Source organism: Epinephelus lanceolatus, chromosome 21 (assembly GCF_041903045.1).
Source record: "Epinephelus lanceolatus isolate andai-2023 chromosome 21, ASM4190304v1, whole genome shotgun sequence".
Taxonomy (NCBI): Eukaryota; Metazoa; Chordata; class Actinopteri; order Perciformes; family Serranidae; genus Epinephelus; species Epinephelus lanceolatus.
The window spans coordinates 21,663,786-21,682,205 of record NC_135754.1 but is presented as its reverse complement, the minus strand read 5'-3'; the positions used below and the strand labels follow the sequence as shown (position 1 = coordinate 21,682,205).

General features: G+C 41.1%; 1 protein-coding gene across 1 annotated transcript in view; it reads left to right on the top strand.

The window, feature by feature from the left end:
- Positions 1–18,420, top strand: part of atrnl1b (attractin-like 1b) — a 114,877-nt gene that overhangs the window by 26,396 nt on the left and 70,061 nt on the right. Inside the window, exons 16-20 of the mRNA XM_033611297.2 lie at positions 1,348–1,561; positions 1,663–1,854; positions 11,848–12,081; positions 14,792–14,929; positions 18,273–18,366. Of these exons, the coding sequence (XP_033467188.1) occupies positions 1,348–1,561; positions 1,663–1,854; positions 11,848–12,081; positions 14,792–14,929; positions 18,273–18,366 (872 nt within the window). The remainder of the gene's footprint in view (positions 1–1,347; positions 1,562–1,662; positions 1,855–11,847; positions 12,082–14,791; positions 14,930–18,272; positions 18,367–18,420) is intronic.

The window sequence follows — 18,420 nt, the reverse complement described above, 5'->3', positions numbered from 1 at the left end:
GATGTGTCACACACTTGTAATTCCCACGCGCAAACAGTGACAAATAGGCTCCCTGTGACAGTTTTTTAAATTAGTAAAGTACATTTTTTAGCTACAGTTTGCCCCTTTATTAGGAAATCAGTGTGCACAACATGCTGATACAGCCAATTAAAAACTCAATATTGCAGTAATAATGTGTGGTTATTACAAAATACCATGGCACACCTTAATAAACCCTTAATTCACCCAGTTAGATTTGACAATATGCTGCCTCTATACACGCTAAAATGACTGTTTATTTACATGGAGTCTGGTGAGGTTGTCAATGGTAGTTTCTTGGCTGTGTCTGATTTAAAAAAAATAGGACCTTACTCTTTACCAACAAGGTTTATCTCTATAGGGGTCTTTTCCATAATGTTGTCAGGCACTTAAATAACCTGAACTTGTCTGTGTTAAAAGCAAGCACTTTGTAAACGTGAATTGATGATGCACACATGTCCAGAGGGGTAACAATGCAGCCTGTTTATCTGCTGCCACCTGCAGTACTCTTGCTCAGTACTCGACCAATTTCACAACCTGTTTCTTTTCCTATCAGCCACTCAGACATAAAAACATGGGAAGATAGGGTCCAGGTTGAACATTACAGAAGTTTTCCTTTAATAAACACAAATATATCAATGCATTAGTGAATATCTGTGATGCAAAGTCAAAATGTGTGCCAGTTTGTGGAATTTAACCCTTCTCAAGTTAAAATTTTCAGAGCTACTGGGCCCCCAATTCTTAGAAGTCCAGTCTACCCAGCAGTACAGTTGAGAACAGCACATGAAACTCGTAGCGTATGATTTGTTCATGGGAAAAATATATATAAATTGTCCTAACAACATCATAATTCAAGCCTCTTCATCTTTAATGGAAATGATGAAATGTGCTTTTGGGCAAACGCTCACGTTCTCATCTCACCACAGCAACGCATCTACCTCCCACTGAAAGAAAATTACTGAGTCCACTGATGATTTTAGTTTGGTCATGCCTGCTGTATTCATGAGGATATCATTTGTTGTCAGTCTGCCGGGTTGAAACTGCCGTGTTTGCTCCAAACAGAACCTTGACATGCCATTTCCCATCATTTTTCCATTACATTACAAGTTGAATCCTGGAGGCAAATAAGTAATCACATCTGTGAAATTATTTTCAGTAGACTTTTAATGGCATTCGTGGTTCCCATGTGTAAACGCGGTGGCTATTCAGTTCTTAAATAGCGTGATGGAGCAGAAAGGGAGGCAGAGTTGTGATATTTTATCTTACATTTGAAACCCCGGTGACTTGTCAGGCCGATGTGTGTTAAGCCTTTTTGCTGTGTCTCCACAGCGGCTGTCTCCCTGGGTGGGCCTGAGAAAAATCAACGTATCGTACTGGGGTTGGGAGGACATGTCACCCTTCACCAACAGCAGCCTGCGCTGGCTGCCCGGCGAGCCCAGCGACTCTGGTTTCTGTGCCTACCTGGAGGAGCCTCAGGTGTCCGGCCTGAGGGCCAATCCATGCACCGCCACTGCCCACGGCCTCATCTGTGAAAAAGCTACTGGTAAAAGACACTTGCATGCATGCATATGCTTCATGAATATGTTGGAAACATCACAGAGGAATTACAGTTCCTCTCTTTCTGTCTTTGCCTTTCCCGTCTAGGAAACCCAAATCAGAGCACCCGTCCCTCCTGTAAGAAGCCTTGCTCCCTGCACACCACCTGTGCCAACTGTACCAGCCAGGCCATGGAGTGTATGTGGTGCGGCAGTGCGCAGCGTTGTGTTGACTCAACTGCCTATGTCATCTCTTTTCCCTATGGCCAGTGTCTGGAGTGGCAGACTGGAGATTGTGTGGGTAAGTGTCTTTGACTAAACTTAATCTAGATGAGGCTTCTCTGCAGTCTATAGTCTGGCATTAAGGAGGCCGGCAATAAGCTCTCCTAGATTGGCTTCTGTAAGCAGTCGATATTCATCACTGCCAGAAAGGAGGTTAAGGGAGGAAAAACAGCTTAAAGTGGAAGGTGTTTGTGTCGGAGGGAAAATGGTATTAGTTTCCTGTGATTGGCTTTGGAAGCTGTTTTTCTTTTCTTTTTTTTGCGTGGGTAATGGCCAATTACTCTCGCATATAGTCGCCCCAACTGTTAGATTTCCCTGCTGACCACGCTGCAGATGGACTCTTTACCGTTAGCTGGCTTTAAGTGGTTTAAAGACAGTCACGTATCAAGGAGCAGTTTCTGCCTACAAATGACTTCACTCTCTGAATGAGAAGAGAGGCATGATGGGATAGCTGCACGTACAGTAATGCAAATATGAATGTTATTGTTTTAGTTTTTGGAGGAGGATTTCAGGAATAGATTCAGTCGAGATGTTTTTAAATCAGGCAACTTTGGACCACTGCAAAAGGATAGAAGGCCAAAACCAAAATGTACAATTTTACAAATGTACACCCACTTGTTGAGATGTAAAGTAGTATACCATCATATTCAAAAATAGTGTTCACTGCTCTCAAGTCACCAAGAAACACAGCGGAAAATAGCTCAGAGCAGCAACACTCCAAAGATGACTGTACTACAGATGTATAGATATGATATGATAATAGATATAACCTATTATGTACATGCTGTTGTCATCATTTTGTGCATTAAAGCTGTGGTTCTTAAACATTTTTCAATAATGTACCCCTTTTGAAATATTTCTTCTGCCAAGCGCCCCCCTGACCAGTGCAAAACATTTTTGGTATAAACACACAGCGAGCAAATGTCAGCATGAATGTGTTTGTTGCGGCAGTTTATAGCAGTTTATGATTTCACTGAAAATAGGAATGTAATGTAAAATGTGGCTTTCAAACTTACATTCATGACTGATATTTTTTTTAAATTAAAGGTACACTATGCAGGGATGTTGGTTACTGTTTGTGAAGTGAAAGTATAAGCCTGATTCACTCTCGTTTCCCCTCACTATATTTATGTTTTTTCTGCGCTGTCTTGTGGATGCCTGCTGCTCATGGTCTTGCACTTAGTCGCTACCTTTTAAAGGGCCGTACATATGCTGTCTTTTTAACCGCCCAGAAAACACAGAGCGCTGGGTGCTACTCTTGTGCCTTTTTTGTGCTAGCTTTTAAGAGCACAGCTGCATCTGAGGTTGCTAAGAAACCTCAACCCGCACAGTATAGCCTATTTCCATAAAATCCTTAGTGCAGAGCTGATCTTCTTCCAGGCGTTATTATAAGTGTGTAGGCCTGTCGTTCGTGGCACAGACATAAAGCTCTGGCAGCCTTGCACTTACATGGTCAACTTTTCCATATTAATTCACAGACTGATATTCACGGAAGGATACGTGTCGGCTCTGATTGGTTGTTTCTCGTCACATGACATGAGGTGTTAAAGCAGTCTCAGGCCACAGTGGTTGTGCCCTGAAAAATAGGCGCTAGGGAATGTGTGCACGCTGCAACAGCATCACTCTGGCATTTGAGCGCGTCTGCTGTGTGTTTACATGGAAAACAATGAATTTTAAGGTGCAAAAAATGCAGCCCCGTATAAAGACCCGACCTCACCTGAGCGCTGTGGGGGGTACACACCCAGAAACATCCTGAACACAGAAAATAAGAAAACACAGGCAGAGTCTGTGCAGAAGAAAACACACCACCACACACTACTGGTGGGTCATAAGTGATGATTGAGAGGGATTACTTCCGTATGAGTCTATACATTCTTTTTCAGGACAACACTGCATTGTATACCTTTAATGTAAAAAAAAAAAAAAAAATAAATAAATAAATCTCACGTACCCCCTGTAGTACTCCAAAATACCCATAGAGGTACCCATACCCCCATTTGAGAAACACTGTGAGAAAGAGGACACATTTAAAATTAAAAAATGTGCAAAGCTCTGTCATCTCTTTACAATTTGAAGCTATATCATCCTTGAATATCCTGTACATGCTTCTCTTCAAGCATCAAAAAGGGCATTCCCATCTCCAAAAGTAATGAAATAAGTACTCGACACACACAGAGGTTTAACTGCTAACAGTATTTTCACATTGGTAAGTTGATCAGAGAGATCCCTCACCTGAAGGTCAGTGCGGCTCGTCAGGTCGATGCTGTTGTGCTGCGTAATGTATGAATTATACCCACAGTTGTGTCAGATCGTAAAAGCATCTCAGATCAGTTTAGCGAGTAACAAATTGAGGGAGCTGAAGGGTGCAGTTTCAAATTCATTTGTGTCAGCTGGTGTTAGGTAACCCTGAGACATTTCTGTACACTGTGGGTATTTGTCTTGAGGATTTTGTCCCTTTTGGCGTGAAGGACAGAGAAGGGTATCCTATAAATTCTCTCTGTGTTTTCTGCTGGCTCTGTCTGACTTTGCTCCTTCACATTCACTCTCAAAGTTTCAATCACCAATTAAGTCTCAAATTACCCCACCTAACTTTACTTCTTTCCTCCTCATTTTCAGTGCATAGAGAGGCTTTCTTTATGCTGAGTATGCTACATACATGTACTCAAAGCCATACAGCCAGGATAAAATGCCCTGTAGTATCATCATGCAGGGGCAGGCTGTGATGTATTTGTTGCACCCAGTAGAAAATAGTCTCATTCTGCAGATCTGACATTGCACAAGTAGTTCTTATTTGTGAGCTACCAATAGTTGGCAGTAGTTTGTTGGGGAAGGACGCTTTATTTATGGCCTTCAGCTACAGTTTGAGTGATTTCTACCTGGCATGTAAGTAGCAATCCAAAATACCTCTTCAGCTTCTGTGTAGCCGTATCTTACCAGATCAGTCAGCCCAAACGCATCAACAGCACATCTCTGCTATGAACACACTATCTGTCTATCTGTTTCATCAACACTGGTCAGAGAAAGTCAGAAAAATCCCCGGAAGCTGTATTTACTTCAGACAGAATCCTAAACATGCAAGGTCGAGTCGACTTTCACTTTCCCCTCGTAGCATTTTCCTTGGGCCTTGATTTGATCTTTTATATCAGGACTGGCTCACTGTTTCACTTCCTGCAGATATGCTGTAGAGGACGAGTATGGAGGATGGAAGCGACCAAAATAAAAAATAAATGAATGACTCAGTAAATAATTGAATATGCCCTTAAATGTACCAGAAATAATACTGAAAGTAAATATTTGCATGAATGAAAAAATAAATGCATCAATGATAAAAAAACAAATAAAGGAATAAATTAATACGTTCAATAAATAAATAAATAAAAAAAATAAGAAATTAGTTTAAACAATAATAATTAAAAAAAAAAGAATAGATAAATAAAAAGGAAAATTAAATAGGAAAGTAAAAGGGGAATTAATACAAAGATAAATAAAAAAGAAGCAAATTAAAACAGAATTATCAGGTGATGTCACATTTAAAAAATGAATTAATGCCTACATTAATTATGCCTCTCCACTGGGGATAGCTGTGGCCATACATCTGTTCATACATCTGTTTGTACATCTGTCAGTTCCATCCTTGTGAACACGATATCTCAAGAACGCCTCAAGGGAATTTTTAAAATTTGGCTCAAACTTCCCTTGGACTCAGCAATAAACTGATTGGATTTTGGTAGTCAAAGGTCAAGGTCAGTGTGACCTTGTGTCTGTCTCATTCTCGTGAATGTGATATCTCAAGAACACGTGAAGGGAATTTTTAAAATTTGACACAGGCGTCCACTTTAACTCAAGAGTTAACTGATTAGAATTTTGACAACGGTCAAGGTCAGTGTGAGGTCACAAAATATGGCCATAACTCAAGAATTCATATTCTTATGCTAATTATGACATAACTTCCCATAACTGTCTAATAGGCTAAAATAATGAAGTGATGACATTTTATATCCAAAAGGTCAAGGGTCAGCTTCACTGTGACGTCATAATGTTCTGCATAAAACATGTTTCAGGCCATTATTCAATGTCATATCTCTCTGTTATGTCTCATATATCGGGCCCTCTGTAAGCATACAGTTGTAACAGAAGGTATTTATGTTAATTGGCAAATTAATATATTTATCAAGTCATTTATTTGTGATTTTGGCCGCTTTCATCCCCCATAGACTACATGTACAGTAGGTGAGCTAAACATTTAGTTAAAGCAGCTGTGTGGAACTTTTTACCATTTATAAAATTGTCCCTAGTTCGTATCACCCCCCCTTGAAGAGCCGCATATTTATTTGAACCCAACAGTGACAAAAAAGCCTTTCTCTATATGGCTATTTAGCGTAGCCTCGCTTGGGTCGGACACACAGCGGAAGTCAGCAAACCAGAATACGGCACCCGAGGTGGAAGTGATTCTGCTTGCCCGCAGCGGCCCGCAGCGATTAAACCACAGAAGAAGAAGGAGCAGTGTTTACAGTTTTCTTCGAGTAAGCAGTACGCAGCGGGCATTGCTGAACACATAACACCTAACAGTTTTACCAGAGATGTATCTATGAGGACTTGGTTGTACTTTTGATGTCATGGCGGATAACGAAGGAGCATCATCTAAAATTATCTGTGACTGTGACCATGAACACAAATAGACAGCAGGCAGTTGTCCTCAGTTTATAAGAAATTCAGAGCTGCACCAGAACATTTATGAACAGGTCTTACTTTACTACTAATTTGTGTGTAACGTTAGCATGTTTCCACTAATTACTTGGACTGACCTAACGTTAGTAGCGTTAGCTTTGCAAGCGAAGGCTGCAGGTAACAGCTTTGCTGTGTTAGGATTATGTTATGTCTTCACTGTGTATCTTCACATAAAAGAATACTCCGACGATTTGGGAGTTGTGCCCTTTCTCTATCATTTTCATATTGAGACAACATGATCGATATCTTTTTTGTGTCTGTACGTCCAGTGGCTGGGTCTCAGTGTTGCGCTTATAGGGGGTCAGTACGTCCTGCGCTGTGATCCGCGGAGGGATACACCGGTGAGCAGGCAGGCACAGACGTAGCTTGTAAACAAAACTCAGCTGTTTATTTAGCCTAGCAATATCTCCGGACTATAGTAGCTGCAATGGACGACTTTGAACGCGATTTTGAAGAGTTTCTTGTAGCGGACACAGACCCAGAGCCATACCTGTTTGAGCCGGAGTACACAGATGAGGAACTCCATGTGTTGCATGCTGAGGCGAGAAGAGAGGCTGAATCCTCCGCTCCCATTTTGCTGCACAGAATGGGACTCGGTGCTACCATCGTTGGGGAGATATATCATCAGGAGGAAAACCGCCGCAGAGAGTGCATCACAAGGAATGAAAACTTTGCAGCAATCACTAATCCTGGCGTGATTGAAACTTTCTTTCATGTTCCTAAGATGAACTGGAAAAATCGCCCAGGCCTGCAGGAGCTGATGGACAGCTTTCAGTTGGGTGAGTAATATCGTCCGTGTCGTCTCTTTGTTTGCTTTTACCGAGTGACCTAGCGTACCTGTCCCAGAGCCAGCTGCAGCTGTTGCTCACCGGTGTATCCCTCTGCGCAAGATGTACTGACCCCCTACAAGTGCCATGCTAACCGCTGTCTCAATATGAAAATGATAGAGAAAGGGCATAACTCCCAAATCGTCGGAGTATTCTTTTCACATAATAATGCGGACTCAGCAGATGACTTGTTAACTGTTTATTCCTCCTTACACCGAACGTACACGGCTGCTTCTCATTGTTTCCAGTAGAACAACAATGGTTACTACATTACCCAGAATAACTTGAGGCTCACACTACTACGGTAGCCTTAGTAGCTCAAAATACACAACAGATTAGATTAGCTCAGAACAGAAACACGACAGGAGAATTTACTGAGTAATTTTGCTGTTTCCACTAATTACTTGGACTGACCTGACGTTAGTTAATCCTCTCGCTCTCCAAAACAAATGCATGCGGTAATTGCCGGCTGCAGTCGGAATTTTACGACACCAGGCTGTGGGTGTCATACCGCTTCGACCAAAGGGGCGCTATAATCAACTAAAACGAAAAGTTCCGCACAGCTGCTTTAAATTAAAATCACTTGACAGGTATTTTGATAATTGATTCACTGTTTCAGTAATTTTTCAAACAAAAACTGGCAAACATCACAAGCTCCAGTTTTAAAAATGTGAGAATTCACTGCTTTATGAATCATAAATTGAAATGCATCTCTGTGATTTGGACTGTTGGGTTGAACAAAATGAGCAATTTAAATTTGTCACCTTGGGCTTTGGGAATTTTTCATTTGTAATTCACGATGGTCAAAAAAAAAAATCAGTTAACTGAGAAAATAATCTGCAGATGAACTGATTATGGTGGCAACCCTAGCTGTAAAAGATAGGGCAGCCCTTTGTTTTTAGCCAGAATAGGCAAATACTTATTCTGTATCTCTGCCATCATGATATTCACAAGTATACTTAAGACTTAAAAACAAGATTTCATCATATTTTAAGAGGCCCCGGCTTGACTGCATCCTTTGTGCACAACAGCGGTAGTAAAGAACCCCTTCTTCTCCGCATATGGATTTTGATTTAAAGCGACATTTGCCATCTGTTGATTGCAGGGTGCATTTTGAGGCATGTCAAGACAGAAAAAAAAACAGATACTGAAGTGGCGAAGTCGTCATTCTGATCAGTATTTAGAGTCTCTGTGAAATCCAGCAAGAACACTTTGCGAGCAGTGAAACAGCCTGTAGATACAGATTAGAGTAAATGTAACCCCTGGAGATGATGGACAGCAAAGTGGATGTACAGTAAACTGATTTTATGAAATACAAACTTGTAGAGTTTTACCTCAAAAATAGTATTTTCGTATGACGTCATTTTTGATTAAATGCTGGAATTAAACTTGTTTTTATTAAAAAGAAAAGCCCTTGAAAGCTTCCGTACATAAATTCAGACGGTGCTGTGGAGAGAATTGAGGGCAGGATTACAGGTTGTGTTTGCTTGGCTGGTGAAAACTGTTAACAGTGGATGACGGGACACATGTTTTGCCGTGCAGCCCCACTCATAATCACTGTCCAATTTATGTAACAGCTCCAGGCATCAGATTTAGTTGCTCATGTTCACACGTATTGATTTATCTGTCAAAATCCATACGGATAAATGTGAATTTTGTTTGTGCGGCAGATTTTGTGTTTGAGCGTGCTTTTGTGTTGTGGCGAGACAAAAAGTCCTCGTCCAGCTGCTTCTCTCCTCAGAATGGTATGTTAGTGAGAAATCTGCCACTCGCATCCTGTCGTCAAAACAAACTTAAATGGCCTTACTTTGTGCTGATTGTTCTCGCGTTGTCATGGTTTCACATCCATTAGCAGAATAGCTGGAGATTTGTTTGACATAAACTGAGGTAAAAGCACTCAATGTTTGTCTCCTTAAAATAGTAGTGGCATTTCCCCCCCCCCTTCTGAAGTGTCTGTCTGGCAGGCAAGTGGCAGTGCTGAAACTTGTCAAGCAATTTAGTGGCCTGAAAGTTCGTCCCCCAGCTGACAAAACAGCATCGCTCCCCGGCTCCCTTGGGTTCCTTGCTTTAGAGCGAGCTGCCACTTCACACATCACATTTAAACCTTTCATTGAACTTTGCTCAAATCAAAAACTTTTCGCCGGCCTCGGCTTGCTGACACATTTTCTGTCTCATTCTATGGCTTTTTCTCCTCTCAATCAGCTGTTAAAAGCTCAACACCTGCTTCTTATCTTCTCATGTGCTCTCAGATCTGTTGTCCTGACAGCTCACCAGATAACCAGCTTGTGTTTTCGGTGCAAAGCACGTTAATGTCATTAATCTGTAGGGCCTGTTAAAGGTGAAGGAAAGACTGAAGCTGAAATCCTACAAAATAAAATCCCTGAAAGCAACACCCTTCAGGATTCTTGTTTGTGACGACATTGGACCTTGTTATTTTTAGTGCTTTGCAGTTGATCACAATTTGCACTGCTGTTTGTTTCAAGGTGAAACCCTGGTAAACAATTGTTAAAATAAGAAGAAATGGACAAATACGGCCAACAAAGGAATACAAATCAAGACAATAAACATTTTTTAGTTTATACACTGACCCCCCCAGACCCCACCAATAAAGCAAAACTGCACATTTCAGAGCGGCCTTTTATTGTGGCCAGCCTAAGGCACACCTGTGCAATATTCATGCTGTCTAATCAGCATCTTGATATGCCATACCTGTGAGGTGGGATGGATTATCTCAGCAAAGGAGAAGTGCTCACTAACACAGATTTAGACAGATTTGTGAACAATATTTGTGAGAAATGGTCTTTTGTGTATATAGAAAATGTTTTAGATCTTTGAGTTCAGCTCATGAAAAATGGGAACAAAAACAAAAGTGTTGCGTTTATATTTTTGTTCAGTGTATTTTAAAAAAGCAGAGGAGTAGAACAGTAATAGAAAACATTCCACTTTGATACTGAAAACAAATCTATTTATTTATTTGTTTATTTGTCAGGGTCAGTGCAAGAAAACATTGTGAAAGGTTCCTGTCCCTGGTTAGGATTTTCCTGCTTAAAAATTTTAAAGGTCATGACATACCATCATTACTACGATTACACTAATCACAATGAGCGCATAATAAATAGTGTCATGTAAATATATGCATCCAGGGTTTACACGGTCATGGAAAACCTGAATAGGTCATGGAATTCCACAATCTTGTTTTCCAGGCCTGGAAGAGTCATGAAATTTTGTTGTTTCATTAAATAAATTGCGTGGATGACCACCATATTATGTAACGTAACGGCAAATTTATTTTCTGTAGCTGCTGACGTATCATAGCTCTGCTGTGTGTAGCTGTGTGTAGATGTGTGACGGTTTTTTTGACCGTCACTTATGTTGATGCATTTTAACTACGTGGGACAAGTGCAGCAAGTGTGATTTAAATGGAAGTTTTAGGGATTTTTTTGTAATAGCTCTACACAAAATAGTCAAAATTTGTGAAGTAGAATAAATTTAAAAAATATTTGTTCAAAAAAATTAAAACTGAAAAGTGGTGCATGCACATGTTTTCACCCCCTTCGTGATGACACCCCTAAATAAGGCCTGCTGGGGTGTCGAAGCAAAGGGGGTGTATACATTTGCATTCACCAGCTTCAGGGGTTTTTTTGTTTTATTTTATTGTTAATATGTTTTTTTTTTATTTTCATTTCATTTCGCCAATTTTGACTGTTTTGTGTAGGTATCACAAAAAAATCCAAATAAAAATACATTGAAATTACAGGTTGTAATACAACAAAGTAGGAACACTTTAAAGAGACACTGTACCTATGTCCCACTAATACTTTTAAATTGTGCTGCATTTTTGAGATTAATCAACTGACCTGGGCAACCTAGGGCATTCAGTTGTCACTTGGAGCACCAGTGCTCACTTTGATTTAGTTTAAACTGTGCTGAAAGTAGGCCAGTGTAGTTTAACGGTACAGTGCATTCTTATTTCCAAACAAATTAATCAACGTGTCATCCCAAACTACAGACTGTCACTCCCCGACTCTGGGAGCTCTACGGCTTCATGTCTGTGGGCCGACGTTAATAATACAGTTAATATTTAGACTAAAATTTTGTGTACAGATCTGTTTGTGTTAAAAGTTGTGAATGGTCATGGATTTTTTTTTTATTGTGGCTGCTTGAAAAGTCGTGAAAAAGGTTTGAAATTTTGTCCATAAAAATGTGTAGGAATGCTGCACATCATATTACAGTCATTTTACAAGTGTTGCATATATTTTCATATGCAGGTGTGTATTGTTTCCTAAGTTATGATAATATGCAGTATGTGTATGTGCATAATTTTATGGGCATATGTCCATAGCCTGTATGAGTTTGTCTGTGTGTTTGTCTGTACCTCTATCTGTGTATGTATCAGTGTTTTCATGCAAGTATTTTCAAGTGCAACACAAGTCTCTCACCCTTTGTTTCTCCTTCAGCCCAGAACTGCTCGGGCTTGCGGACATGTTCCCAATGCCTGGAGCAGCCTGAGTGCGGCTGGTGTGGCGATCCCAGCAGCACGGGGAAGGGCCTGTGCATGGAGGGCTCCTACAGAGGGCCGATGAAGAGACCGGCTAAGCAAGGCCAGCAGGTCCAGTCCCAGGACATGATCCTGGAGCCGGGCAGCTGCCCCAAAGACAAGGGCTACGAGTGGGCCTTCGTTCACTGCCCCGGTAAGGGATCCACTTCCTGTGCTGCTTGCTGAAATTACAGATCATGCATCAGAAGTGTATCTTCTTGAGCAGTTGTTATTACCCATCGACTGTGGCGTCTTAAGTTTTAAAAGATGTTCTGATCAAGGATTCCTGTTACAGCCTCCCTATGCAACTAATCCCTCCCTGCTGACTCTATGCAACCGTACGCTAGTGTGCCATTTAATGCTGTCATCAAGCCCCAGTCCACGCAACCACGTCATGTAAGACGATGATGTACTCAGTGCGAGGTGTAATGTGAGAATGTGAGGCGTGCTCAGTGGCTCCTTGGTGTCAATAAAGTGTAAAGATAGTGAGAGATCTGAAGTGACATGTGCAGGCTTTTCAGTGAGACTTTACCTCATCATGGGTTCAAGCCTTTAGGTGTGAAGCTCAGTGTCTTTGGTATTTTTACATTCTCAAAACTGGAATTAATTGTAACAGTCCATTCTTAATGAGGGTGAAAAATCAATACAAACAAGGTTAATTTATGCATCAGCCTTTTTTTGTTAAGAACAGAACAGGTAAACCGAAATGTTCGACTTTATGTAAAACACTACATTGTCAAGGACTGTTGGTTCTTTATGTCCTTTTGTTCCATGCCAGGGTTATTTTTAAGGGGGGAGGAGTCGTCCACTCATTCATAACCTAAAGTCCATTCTGTTTGTCATAGCACAGAGGAGAATAAAACAAAGTGCTCTAAACAAAATAAATATATACAATAAAACGATTGCTTCAGATTCACATAAGATTTTCATGTTTTCCAATATTTTTATTTATATTCACATTTTTTAGCTACATGTTTCAGAGAAGAAGTCAGTGGTTCCATAATATGAATTTTCTAAATTATTTCTGTTCATTCAGGGGTTATTGGAGACTTTTTACTCAGCCATTATCTGATTATTGCTTTTTACTGCCTTTAATAGTATTTGAAAACAAATATCTGTTCCGCTTTTTCAGCCCAGTTGACAAGTTTCCCAAATACATAACACTGAAGTTAAAATCTCTGAGTTGTATATTGATCTAATTGCTTCATCCACGTCTACCCAATAAGTAGAAATGTTAGGACACTCCAAAAAAAAAAAAAGACCACGTTCAGATTTGTTGCTGTGGGAATTTTTAACTTAGGGAGTTATAAAGAATCTAAAGTATTCCCTCTAGGATTTCTTGGGCTGTTTTGGGATTGAAGCAGCCTGAAATGTCTGATTAAAAAAAAAAAATAAAATAAATATTGCGATGCACATTGCGATTTTTGCAGTGACATCACAGGGGCAAGTGAAGATTGCAAAAATAGTTTTGATGCTGGAACGGATTTTGAGCTTATTATGAAGGACCGTCCCCGTTAGCATCTCCCCTCCTGCTCTCAGCCCAGTTAGCGCAACCAACATGATCTCGTCACTACTCGTCATACTTTCCCGCTTTTTTGTTTGTTTGTTTGTTTAAAGATTATTTTTTGGGCTTCTTGGCCTTCATTTGATAGGACAGTAGTAGCATGAAAGGGGATGTAGCCTTTGTACCTGGGGAGCCTGCCCTCCTAGGTGACCTACTCTGCGCCCCATACTTTGCCGCTTGAGAAGAAGCCCTGCAGCAGTAGTTAACATCCAACACTGAGCCATTAACAACTTAGCACCAACACTGAGACTACTCACCTCTGTTGTTAAACCTGTAAATAACTGCTGGGCAGTGTTAGTCGTATGATGCTAACAGTTAGCCCCGTCACTGTGTGTGTGTAGAGAGAAAGGCTGCAATGAAATGAGATTTTACCCAATTTAAATAGTCAAATTTGCAGTAAAGTTGTGTCAGTTGGATAAAAGATTGTGCAGAATTCTCGTAGATTGGCTGAACGTGCGTTAATTGTTGTGATGAATTCCCTCCACGGATCTGAGCTTGATGTGGTGGACTGCGTCCTACATATGTTTAACCAGTCATCTTCATTTAACTTCATGTTCGCTTCTTTCTCTCACCTTAATTTAATGAACACTGTCGAAAGACCCTTAATTGTAAAGATGAATAAATCCTGGAAATTGGTTTCCTGTTAATGTTACCCTTGATATGCGTTGATGAATATACAAACCAGTCTTACATAAAACAAAAATAAACACTTCTTTTTTTCTGTATTCTTTTCCATTAGAGGTCTAATTTGTGTTTTCCCATTGGACGCATTGACGCAGGTTCATTAAAAGTTGCAAAGCATATTTTAAAAGGCAAGTCTGATTAAATGGTAATTAATATGACACGGCAGACACAAGCCACTGACAGGACTAATGGGTCTGGCTGCTTTTCCAGGAAGCAATAACAACAACCCTAGATGTAAGTTTCGTTGGGCCCGTGTCAAATCCTCGCTGTTTATTAGCTACGGGGAGCACGATCAGCATGATTGTGTGACTTCGACTCAAACTATTCAAAAATGACTCTGTAAAACAGGGTCCTGTGGGACCTGCAGACAGATGGAGATTGTGACTGCCAGCATGTTGGCAGAAATTCACCCTTCTTGCTCCTAATCATTGAAAATAAAAATCTGAGTTAGTTCCACCTTGTGTTGGCTCGCTCCCTGCCCCCCAGTGTAACCCACAATTAGGGTGCATTAACTGTGGTAGCCATGAGATGCTCGGTGTGTTAAGATCTGAAATTCATGTGCACATATGTTCCTCAATATCTAAGTAGTAAAACTTACTCTCTGTTTCTCTCTCAGCCTGCCAGTGTAATGGCCACAGCACGTGTGTGAACGGCAGTGTGTGCGAGCAGTGCCGTAACCTCACCACTGGCCCTCACTGCCAGACCTGCATGCCTGGTTATCATGGAGACCCGACCAATGGCGGCAAATGCCAGGGTGAGTGCCGCATCGCCACAGATGCTTAACTATTCCGCACACATACGACTTAATGGATTTGCTTGTTACCATTTTGTCGAAGGAGTGGATTGATGGAGTTTAACCCTCACCACCTTCATCATCTGTGCACGTTTCCTTCCAGTCAACAATCAGGTTTTAAACAAATACACAAATTACGTTCTCTTTTATTTGGACAAGACCTGCTGTGTGTACATGATAATCAAACTCTTAGAGGAATATCATCTACTTATTGAATTTTAATTAGAGCCTTGCTTGACAGACAGACGGCAATACAGCATCTCAACCAACAGAGGGTACTAGTGTGTGCTGATAAGAACCTGGTGGCAATTAGTCTGTCCTGTTTGATTAATGAAAATATTCCTCCATCTGTTGGTTTCATTAAGTTAAACAGAAAAACAAGTAAAGGTAGAATAAACATCTGGCCTCTGTTGGTTTGTTTCTGCTGTGTGGAAAACACCACTCTCACATAAGATGGAGAAATGTCAAGATTAACTGTGTTTTCTTGACATTAGAGTGAGTGTGAAGCAGATGTGGGAAGTGCAGGTGAAGCTGAAGGTCAACTACTGACTTCTTGTGTTACTGTGTTTTCCTGCACCGTAAAGCTTTGTTGAAAATCTAAATGCATCATGTCAGGATTTTGGATACATACACTGACGTTGTAAAGGCAGGGTACCAACAAATATATCTGCAATGATTTAATTGTTGTATTAATTCAGGGTGTGGTACTCATGTTTGTCTCTCTGCATATAAAGCTGCTTGATTGAGTTTTTGAATCGCACACGGTGCAGATTTATTATCTGCGTCTCCTGCTCGATGCAGAATAAATTTTCTGGAGTGACTGCAGCCCATAATTTATACAGCATTCTTGTTTTCAGAGCAAAAGCGCATAATGCTAGCTGAATTTAATGTGGAGAAAAAACATAAGGCTGTTAGCATAGGAATGAGCATTTAACCAAATATGAAATAACTGTATGTGCACTTGATAACAGTCTCAGGTTGTTATTAAATAAATGACTGACGACCGCTATTAGAGGAGCTTTACCCACACTCCCTGTCCCTTATGAAACATGAATAGCATTCCTGAAAAATTACATGGGGGCTTTTGTTTGAATTGCCAGACTGTGAGCCGCAGACACACACACACACACACACACACACACACACACACACACACAGCTACACCTGGGAGCTTTATGGTCTCAGATGCCATCTGTTAATGCACAGGTTATAGCTGTAACCTGTAAAGTGAAACTACACAGGTGAGCATCTGTGAAGGGAATATTCTTCTTATTCTTTCAGAGCCTGAGGACGTGACGACTCAAAGTCATTATGTGCCATTATTGCATGCCAGAGGTGTGAACTCGAGTCACATGACTTGGACTTGAGTCTGACTCTAGTCACAAATTTGGCCTGACAGAATGAAAAAAGACTTGCAACTTGACCTGGACTTGAAGACCAGTGACCAGTGAGCCTTTTGACCTGAAAATACTAGAGCTGCCCACTAGTAGTTGACCAAACAGTCGACCAGAAAGGTCATCAATTGGTACGATTTCATTGCTTGCTTAGTCACAGAAAAAAAAAAAAACAGGCAAGCATGAAACTCAATTAGAAGCTGCGTCTTGTCAAATAGATCAAAACCTATATGACTGGACCATGTGGGAATTTAATTCGAAAGGACAGACACAGGAAGAGGCCACGCTCAGCAGTCAGACAGGAGTCAGGTTAATTTCCAGGGCTGGTACCTGTGGTTATTCCACAGGCTAGTTAATAACATGTCGGGCAGGAAATCCAAAGTGTGAGATCATTTTGAGAAGGTGAAGGACGAACCCAAGGTGATATGTAAACTCATCTTCATTGGTCGACTACAAACATGACGTATCATCTGCAACATGTCAGTAGCTACATGCCCATTAGCCACTTAGCACAATCATTACTGCTTTGCCGACAGCGTCATTAACAGGCGGCTCGCTCAGTGTGTGACGTGCACTTGTAGATAAAATATAGGCCTATATTAATGAAGGTTCATTAGTACGCCCACTGAGCAAGCAACGTCTGTGGACGTCCAAGTCTAGTTGATATCATGTACACAGACGTGATATCAACTAGACTTGGACGTCCACAGACGTTGCTTGCTCAGTGGGCGGTTTTGTATTTCTCTGTAATGTAGCACAGTGTTAACAATGTTACTGATACTATTCTTTCTCACACCTTGAACTCAAACCATTGTGTTGCCCCGCCCAAAATAAATAATTTAATAATTACATTAATATCGTAAACATGCGGGCGACTAGTCGGGGGCAGCCCTAGAAAACACTTGGTGTCTTCCCCCAAAGATTACATTTAGTGAAAGTGCATTATGACTTGTTTAGGACTTGAAACTCAAAGTTTAGGGCTTGTTTTGGGACTTGTCAGTCTTGACTTGAGTGACTTGAGCGCAGAAACTTGAGACTTGTGACTTGCAGAACAATGACTTGGTCTCACCTCTGCTGCATACAGATGGATGTTTGTTTGTTTTATGTACAGTGGGCATCCAGCACACCCTCCTATCCCAGCATGACTTGCACACAGTACAACGAAATCCTTTATCACCAGCTGTCGATAACAACAAGTGCAGGAAAAAGTGCTAAGACACTCAGTTAAAAGCAATCCTGTCACCTGAAATATTCATACGCACCATCTTGGGAAATGTGCTAGGGTGGAGGTTTCGAGCTGTGTCCACTGACCCCTCTGTAATACACCTTCTCAGTGGTTTAAAGCCCAGTCAACTGAAAAGTGCAAACCTGAAAGGCTGCCACACCAGAAGCACTTAAGGAGCCAATTCACACATCTAGCGCCGCACTGTTTATATTCCACACACACATGCCTGGTGGGTATCGTGGTGTCCTATCTAGGGGGGGCATATTTTCTCCATCATGTCTCAGATCTTTGAAGTTCAGCCAATCTTTTGGGAAATACACTTGTTTACCATCTCAGCCAGATCGATATCAATTTCATCTCTGCGTGTGCAGTACAGCAGAAGAGGAGTCGGTAGCTTAGCTTAGCACAAACACTGCCAGCAATGGGAAACTGCTAGCCCAGTGCTTTAAAGTGGGGAAAAACAACTGTTATGGCACAAGTTGAAGGAATTGTACGGTTATTGAGCCCTCAGGAGATCCTGAATTCAAAGCTTTAAACTTAACATGTGTATGTGTGCAAGCACATATAAACACTTTACTAAATCCACACTTTCAGCTTTATTGGATGCTAATCAACACTGTTTCTGTTCCCCCTGTTTTCTCCCCACCTTTCTTCCTTTCCATCTGTGTTCTGTCGCCCCTTCCAGCCTGTAAGTGTAACGGTCATGCAAGTGTGTGCCAGGTGTTAACTGGCAAGTGTTTCTGCACCACCAAGGGGATCAAAGGAGACCAGTGCCAGCTGTGAGTACTCCGACCACATGCTTACACACACATGAAAAAAATGAATTGACTTGC